This window comes from Dromaius novaehollandiae, chromosome 5, assembly GCF_036370855.1.
Source record: "Dromaius novaehollandiae isolate bDroNov1 chromosome 5, bDroNov1.hap1, whole genome shotgun sequence".
In the NCBI taxonomy this organism is placed as follows: domain Eukaryota; kingdom Metazoa; phylum Chordata; class Aves; order Casuariiformes; family Dromaiidae; genus Dromaius; species Dromaius novaehollandiae.
The window spans coordinates 26,393,977-26,403,302 of NC_088102.1; the positions used below are offsets into that span (position 1 = coordinate 26,393,977).

Sequence of the window (9,326 nt, forward strand, 5' to 3'; positions counted from 1 at the left end):
ATCAGATTGTAAGTTCTTTGGGACAGAAGCTATCTCATGTCTAAATGCAGCAGCCCCAACAGCAGGGAACGTGTCATGATAAAAACAATGAGGGCACAAAGGCAGCAACAGCCGAAGCAGCTGTTAACAACTCAGAGCCTTAGTCTGAGAGCCAGTTAAAAAGAAGTGGAAGCAGTCACAGCAGGAGATTTATTAAGTCATAGATAATAATTTTACATGCTGTAACCCAAACACGATGTTGCATACAGTATTAAACCCAGTACTGTGAACCTCAAATGTTGAGCTACTAGTCAAGTCCCAAAATAAGCATAATTCTTTTCGAAGTGATATTCTGGTGATTATTCTTATTTTCCCTTTCCTCTCATCCCCCCGTTTGGGAGGAGGGGCATTGGTTTTTGCATGTTCCCTGAAACCTTGTGGTCTTTTAAATGAAAAGTGCAATTTTTCTCATGATCGTTTGCTTTTCACATGATGGGGATGTAAAGTAAAACATCAAGTACAGCAATAAAGTTGTTGGCAACATCAAAGGGGCTGAAGTACAGAAATGATATATAGGGTAATTAAATGGCTTTGCAAGTTATTTGCGTATTTCTATAAATAAACTGGCCTGACTTAATAAAGAAGTATTTCATAGTAGCTTTTTGCCTCTCCTGGCTTTGTGCAAGATTCTGCAATACCCTCCAAACAGTCCCAGAGCTTTCCTGGCCTTCTGACCTGGCTACGGGAAGCTGTGGAGACTTGTCTGAGATTCCTTATAGCATGGCATCCAGAAAGAGAAAGGGTGCAAAGCATACATATGTACAAAGAAAATAGAAAAGAAAATGGAGAGCATGATCAGCAAGCTGCTCTTTTAATTCTAGAGCCGAGAGCCTAAATCCTGTAGTCATCAGCAATGGTCCAACTAAGTCTGAGAGCCAAGCTCAGCTTGCAAACTGATTGCATCTGGTGCCTCAGGGGGAACAGCAGGAGGGCTTCCCCCCGGCCCACTGCGCTGCAAGGACCAAGGAGAGCCCCAGAGGCCAGAAATGGGCAGGAACATGTCCTCCCCCCCTACCCCAGGTCATGGTTGCAGAGGCATGCCACAGATCCTTACGGCTGACACTCCATATGCTCTGCTGTTTGGACACCTGATTCATGCATCTATAGGGGCGGTGTAGCCAAGCAGACAAAAAGCACTGCTCCCCCAGCAGCTCCTGCAGCAGGTGGGTGCTGCAACCTCTACTGCCCTGGGGCCAGAGAGGAATACCTGACTTCACAGGGCAGATCTGGAGCTTCAGTACAAAGTGGGTGGGATATTTCATAAGCCAACCCCCCACCAGCCCACACAGGTGGCTAGAAATTAGCACCGAGCTCATAGGTTCAAAAGAGCTCAACCACCTTATTTTAATTTAGAAGCAAGTCCAGCTAGGGGGTGACAGCAAATTGGCCAGGAAGGGAGAAGGAGGAAGAAAGCTGGGGGAGATGGTGGCCCTGTGACATTATAGGCTGAGATTATAGAATGCTACAGACCAAGACACTGCCAGAAAAGATGCAGTACTGTAACTCTTATGAGCTGCCCATTCACAGCCAGTTCTCCACTGCACACTATAAAATAATGCCACTTGCTGAGTTGTGTCTCTGCACATGCACATCTCCCCATGAACAGACAGACAAGTCGTAAACTCAACACGTGTCTAGCACAGCACTTTTCTGGACTGGGTTAGCAACAGAGCAGCTCCTCCTTTGCACTATCCTAGGTAAACAGAGGATGTTTCTGCTACAAAGTGCCTCAAAGTGGCAAGAACAGCATTATCACTTCAGTGCTGTTTCCTGAAGGATCAATAAGCCAAGACAATCAATTCTTCTGGCTAGTCCTTATTCCCCAGGAGAAGCCAGGGCTCTCAGTCACCATCACTTAACCCTTCACAACTGCAGCAGCAGCCCCATTAATTTTGTCCTCCTTAAACACACATTCCATGAGCCCACCATGTCAGAAGCGATTACAGAGCTGAAAGCAATGTCGCCACATGAGCATGAGGCTGCAGAGAGGTCTGGCTTGTTACTTCAGCATAGCAATAACACATCCATATACTGCTCTGTGAGCACATGGAGACACTTGCTTGGTCTGGCACCCTTGCACCTGGTTTCTTTGTATGAGATAGACTGCCCCCAAAAAACTATAGCTTCAGCTCTCTATGCCCCACTATCTCTCTGTGCAGGAGGACTAAGGCATTCCCAGAGCACCAGCTGACACTCACAGAAGGGGACTGCATAAGCAGTAGATGGCATGGACAGTCATCATAGAGAGCCACAGGACTAGAGCCTGTTTAGAGACATACAAAACTGAAGTTTAATCCTTGATAGCAAGAAGAGAGCAAGAGGGATGGCGAGCAAGCTCAGAAAGAATGGAAAAATCATGTGATAATTTATACTATTAGAAAAAAAGGAGAAAAGGAATAGGGACTATCAGAGGCAAGACATAGACTGTACTTGGAGTCTGCAGTAACATGATGCATTTTGCTCTGATCATGCAATTCTCCATAGATCATGGAGGGCAGGCAAGCACAATCCCTATTTAAGACAAGCAAAACACATCATATCAGTGAAGGGACTCACCTGAGGCTGAACAGGGAGTCTGTATCCAGGCTGGAATTAAAGAACAACAGTGAAACAAATAGTTGGGTATAAAGATTGGCCATGAAAGCATTTAAATTGTACACAGAAGTTTCCACCCACTTAAAAAGCAGTGGTGTTTGGGATACACTCCTAGAACATCTATCAGGGGAAGCATTAGAGAAGATGCTGACGCAAGGAGTTCCTTCCCAATCTGTTTCACTCACAAAATCCTTGCTCTCCTCCCCCACCCCAAAAGACAGCATTAGCCAATGGTTACAACCTGTGCTGCCGTACTCTCAGGGCTATAGACTATGGGTCTGTGAAGCATGACCGAGAAAATTATATTCACATGAGCTCCTCACCAATCTACTTGAGTTCACCTCACCACCAGAGGAAGGCTGAAATCCCCTGTACTAGGCCATGGGGACATAATGCAACAGGGAAGAACTTACCTAAGGGGAAGTAGAAAAGCTCCCAATGAAAGCAACTGCAATTTTAAAAGGCTCAAGAGACCTGTGGCAAAAGAAAGGCCTGAGAATGGAGAACAAAGCAAACAAAAGCTATCTGGCAGGCCCTGATGGCAGATGTATCCTCTCTTCTCACCCAGAAAGTCACCCTCTAAACCCTGTGAGCTTTAGAGGGATGTCAGTGAAATACCTATGTTTAAGTACACAGCTACTGATCATTTACTCAGGACTACTACAAAAAGGTGAGCATGGAAGGTTGGTGAAACAAGAACTTTTGGAGTGCATTTCCTGCTGATTTGGTACACACAATTACAAAGAGAAAGCGAATTCATTCTGAGAGCAGTGTGAAACTCTTGTGGGCAGGATCATTCACATCTCACATGCAAAGCCTTAATGAATAAAAATAGCTGCTTACACTTCCCTCTCATACATGTGAGATTCAGGCTCTGTAGCTGGACATATGCTTTCCAGTATCCAAATAACAAGACTTGGTTGCAAGTTTTATCCCATCTGAAAGGGTAATTTCCTTTTAAGACAACAGCACTTTTTTCTAGATACTTTTGGGTGTTCTGAGACTTTAAAACGTACTTCCAAGTCATCATGGCAACTAAACTGTGCGTTTTAAGAGTTTAAAGAGTCACAGTATTTCCTCTCCAAAAATTCCTACACTACTATGATATTTTTTCTAAACCAATTGTGACGTGCATGGAGGACACTAAAAGCACAATTTTATGTAGCTTGTGGAAAAGCTAAAAAGCAGTTTTTAGCTTCTCAGTGCCTCACAAACTACATATGCCACGCAAAGCTGCACTGAAATGCAGCCACCTTAAGGGTAAACAGCAGCAGGTCATTCAGCACAGCACTGGAAAGGACAAAAAAGAGAAGAATATTTTGGCTAAAGCATCAGCAGGGAAAACCGAAGTATAAACCGCTAGGCCATAGTCACCTCAGAAGGGAATAGGAAGGGAAAAGGTCTCAGGCAAACAGAAAGGAAACGGGGATGGGAAAGAGAGGAAAGCAGGAGACAATACTATATACAGTGTTCATCTCAGCCACAGAAAGCCACGTCTCAAAGGGTCTGCTGTGAGTGCCAGCATTGCAGAAGAGAGGAACACAATTATTACCTATTTCAAATGCATGTAATAAAGTATACTTTGACTGATGTTACTACTTCTTAGCAGGTCCAGGCACAGAGCACAATGAGAAAAGGGCCTCAGGCATTGATGTCAGGTCACAGTTTTAAATAATTTTTAAACTAGGACAAGGTGCCATTTCATACCTTAAGGTGCTGCACCCAGGTAAAAACACCAAGTTCCATGTATAAGGGGATAACCCTCAATACATATGGCTCCAGAACCAAAGAGTAACTTAGTTTTTTCCATAGCCAAAGTTTACGACCTGGAACTAATAAACCTGGAGCTTCTTCACAACAAAAGTCATCAGGCTGTAATTCAGACCTAGTGTGAAGGACAAATCCATTGTTAGTTATACTGGGAGTAAATTAGCTCTCTATCTACTCATCTTACCAAAACTGGAAGACCTTCTTGGTGGCTTGTAACAAATGTATTTAAAAAGCAAAACAACAAACTGGTGCAACTCCTTGTTGCTAGCACAAAACCTCTTGGTTCCAAGCTGTGCACCTGTGTCAGCGATTTGCAATTGTTGCCATGGGCAAACCAGCCATTTGGGATTTATACAAGGTTTTCCTCTGTAGATCTTAGAGTACTTTTGATGGCAGTTATGTATCACTTTACAGGCAGGGAAATGGAGGAACACAGAGATATGACGTGGTCATGTGAGTCAGAAGACAGCAGGCAGCACACGTTTCTATCCCAACTCCTTTTCAGCCCTCCTTACAGAAAAGGGGCAGGATCACAGCACAGCTTTGATATTGTGCAGTTCACCCACTGCAGACTGATTTTCTAAGTCCAAGCTCAGGCAGAATAGCCTAGCGCTGGCTAGTTCACATGCCAGCCCCTGGTGACACAGAGACCCTATGCTCGCTGCAGGCAGCCAGGACTGCTCTTTTTCAGTGACAGTAGGTTCAACCCAAGCATCTACGGTGAGCTCACCACAAAAGCAATCAGGCATTAATCTGGACAATCATTCCTGTGGCAGCAAATCCAGTTCTCCAACTAGACTATTTGACCCAAAACTCCAGCTAAGCTGAAGGACAGAAAAAAGCCTCATGAGATATCAGTCCACTGAACAAAAATGGTACAATGTAGGTGATCCATTGACCCATCCATACTCCTTTCTTTAATTTTTTTTTCCTTTTTCAAGAAAAGGTTACCCAAGAGTTAAATAGGAAGAAAACTAAAATGGATTAAAAAAATTAAATCAGGTCTTCCAGGCACTAATAAAAAGACAGCCCACCCTCCAGCCCTTCCCATTTAGAAGAGATTTGGAGTTTCTATTAGGCCTCTGCATGCACTCCATACATCCTGCTTTGTTAAAGGAGAGCATTTTTGAAGCATCACTTGACTTTGTTTTAAATATCTCACTACAGTTTCCATTTTAGCTCTGTGCGATGATTATTTTTTCCTCATCAAACTGAAGTTATATAGCATTTGAAAATGCTGATGGCTTAACTGGTTTCTCTTTTTTTTTTTTTCTCCTCCCTCCTCCTCTCCGCAGCAGCCCTGAGGGGTTTTAACTCTTTCTGCAGCACTGAAATCCTGCTTTTGGAGTTCAATGTTTAACTCGCGCTGGGAGACTCATAAATATTCGGAGTCACTCTCTCCCTCTCTGTTTGATTAGGAAATGAGCCTTTAACTCAATATAATCCCCAAGCCATTAACAAAAAAGCCCTCAACAGCTCCACTATTAGAATTTCACTCCTAACCCACAGAGGATTGAATTAGATTAACATAACTACCCGCAATCTGAGTTTATTTTCTGTGCCAGACAGAAATGTGTCTTCAGGAAAGCAAAAGAAGAGAGCAGGAGAGCAAGCATAGCATAATGAAATGTAAAACTAGAGAGATGAGAAATAGATGGACAGATGTACAGGTGAAACGATAAAAGAGGAAAGAGAAAGAGATACTCAGTCTCTAATAACCAGCCAACAGCTTTGGGAGTTTTATTCGGAAGGCCCCTAAAAACAGAATTGTTTCAAAAAGACTGTTGTTTTTTTTTCCTGCTGGTGTTTACTCCGTGTTCTCAGGGACTTAAAGATAAACACCTGAGCGTGCTGCACTCTAGACACCTGCGCAGCAGATTTGGCACAGGTTTTATTTAGAATTCCCAAGAGGTGTCATTCTCAACTACAAGAGGAGGAGCGCAAAGAAGAGAATCTGCATGTTACTCATTACCATCCAAGAAACAAACAGACAAGGATGAAACAAAAATATTTTTCATTCCTTGAAAAAAAAAAAAAAATCATGCAACAGCCCTGTGACAAATTACACTGAAGAAGCCAGTTTGGAGGTTGATAGGTGCTTAGTCCATATAGAATAAATCATTAGTGAAGCAGACACTAAACAACAAAGGCTTCCTTCCACACAACACATCAAAGTTTTTATCCAACCACAGATAAAACACCCCCAAAAAGTGATCCTGTAACTCACTGATTGGTATATTACATGGCAGTAGATGTTTTTTTTTCAAATGCAGTTATAACATAAAGAGTCAGCAGGTTGAACAGGGGAAAGACCCATATACGGTTAAAAAAGAAGGATAAAGTCCAGCTGTTATGTGGACATAACTAATAAATAGTCCAAAACATTTTCAGACTAAACCTTCTCTAGCTTTATACTTTGCGCACTACTTTGGGAACACTTGGATCTCTGCAAAAATGTATAGCAAGTGGGTTTTTGCTGTAAGTCCTCAGTGTAGTCATGCTGATATTTCTGTATATGCAGGGGAGAAAAAAGATTCAATTCTTATATTTCAAGTGATAAGATGTCCCTTGGTTTTCAATTTTTAGGGGGACCTTGGACCAGCTCTATGATAGATTCTTTGTTAGTTACAGAGTTAGCAATTTTATTTCTTAAATGCTTTTCAGAAAAATCTATTCTTCCTTAAATACACATTACAGTTGCATTGTAACAGGCAGTAAATGTAATATTGTGCCAAAACAAATAGAAAAGGGACTTAAATAATTTAAATATTTTCATTTTTAAGTAAAACAAAAAGCCTTACTAATCAAAATGAAGCTTTCGACAGTGAGAATGGTCAAGGTGACAGTTTTGTTTTATTTGGGGGGTGGGGTGCTTCAGAGCAAGCTATGTATTGTAATGATCACTTTGGGCATTATTAATGTTTGTAAATTCACCATGTTTATCAATATTGTCCCTAAAGCTTTCCCTCTATCTGCAGTTCTAGCTGAAAGATGGAATGTTTATATCAATGGTTAAAAACTTGAAAAGAATTGATTTGTAATCAGCGGTTTTTGTTTCTAGAACTTAAGTTAAAAACTTTGACAATTATAAAATGTACATCAAAGAAATACAGAATAAAAACCTTAAGAACAGACTACTTGTCACTTTTCCACAGTCAGTCCAACCAATTCAGCTGTCATCTATTTCTTAGGACTTGATATTTTAACTGTGAAATAGCTCTTTTTTTTATTCTATTAATAATTTTATTAGACACTTGTTTCATCCAAATTACTTTAAGATTAACTTAGTTTTATTTCTTTTTGCTTTCAAAATGGTAAATTGTGGAAATAAAGTTACTGGAATGTGTATTTCATGAGCAAATTATATTAAAAAAACAAAATTAGAAATTGCAATGTTGGCGTTTTGGGGGCAGAAATTATGAATAAAAGAAGTCTTAAGGAAATTTTGTAATTACCTTTTTTCCTACACTTAAAAATAACTATAAACAACAAATTCTGTAAAAGATATGCCAAACCTCTGAAGCCAAAATAGGAAAAATGAAAAACTCTTCACTTTCCAGTGTTTTGACAAAAATGTTATGCTGAAAGCTATTAATAAAAAACAGTTTCTGAATAATTATTAAGTCTTCATAATTAGAGCCTCTCTTCATGTTCCTTTTAGCAAAAGTATTCCAAAAAATGCATCTTTGTTCAAACATTTTGCGTTTTGACTAATTTAAAGCAAACAGCTCACTGGCGATCAGACGCACAGCAAGTTCCTCCTTTGACGGCCACTGTGCCGACTTTGCAAAGTCTTGCACCCCTCTTTTGTCATTGAAGAGACTTCAGTTGCTTTGGGGCTTTTAAAATTAGACAAACATCAACTGCTCAATGACAAATGCATTCAGTAAAAACAAAATTTCATTTTCACCTCCGTGCTAAGGGAGGTTTGATACGAAGCTTTTTTTTTTTTTTTAAATAGAGGAAAGGGTGTCACTTGGTTCTTTTAAGTTAGGGCTGCTGAAGTTTCCAGGTTTGCCTTTACCAGCATGGGATAAATAGCACCTGTCCTTGGTAAGCCCTTAAGCAGAGTTACGTTATACATTGACCTTTTTGGAATGCCAGCAAACCTGACCGTTTCTGTTCCCAAAATGATTCTATTCCACTCAAACTTTAAATTTGATTATTTCCAGAGGAAAAAGCAACCTTCCGATAGTGAAACTGCCTGATTTCTATAAAGTTCTGAAACCAACTCCTCTCCTTGTGGGTCACACTGACCTTCCTTTGACAGTGTGAAAATAGAAAAAAAAAAATCATTTCCTTTAATCACAGTGAGATGCTGCCATAATTTTAAGCCCAGATAAAAGGATTGGTGCAGAGGAACATTTGGATACAAACCCCCCCCCCCCCCCCCCCCCCATAAATGCAATAAAAGGTAGAAGTTCAGTACTTACATGCTGTGGGCTGAGAGATGAAGCTCGAGGCTGGAGTAGAATTTCCCTCACCCTCAGGTGTTTCTAATTGCTGATTAAATATCTTTTGGTTCCGCCTGCACCAGCCGACAGTCCCCTCTGCGTCTCTGCCTCTCTTTGTGACTAGGACACAGTACTCTGAGTCCCAACCTATAAATAGATCCCAGCGCTGTGATTGATATAACAGGCAGCTGACAAAAAAAAAAAAAACAGGTCTTAAGCAGAGCAGCAAAAACTGGGCTTTTAACTCTGCACTGTGCCCAGGGAGGAGTCCCCCACAGTCACCCGTGGGCATCAGAAAGAGAAAGTGCAAGGCAATTACTTTCCCAGCAGCCTTACAGCGACTTGAGGCATGTAAAGTGAGTGAACGAAATTCAATGCACAAAGAAGCAGAGGGAAAGCACAACCGCCAGGCTGCATCCAACTCTTTTGCACCTTAGCAGAAATAAATGCAATTTTGAAAACAAGCTG

The 9,326-nt window shown here is 41.2% G+C and overlaps 1 protein-coding gene across 1 annotated transcript in view; it reads right to left on the bottom strand.

The window, feature by feature from the left end:
• The window catches only part of ESRRB (estrogen related receptor beta), a 133,042-nt gene extending 124,075 nt beyond the window's left edge, over positions 1 to 8,967 (bottom strand). Inside the window, exon 1 of the mRNA XM_064512274.1 lies at positions 8,838 to 8,967. Within this exon, the coding sequence (XP_064368344.1) occupies positions 8,838 to 8,839 (2 nt within the window). The 5' untranslated portion in view covers positions 8,840 to 8,967. The remainder of the gene's footprint in view (positions 1 to 8,837) is intronic.
• Between the last annotated feature and the right edge of the window lie 359 nt (positions 8,968 to 9,326).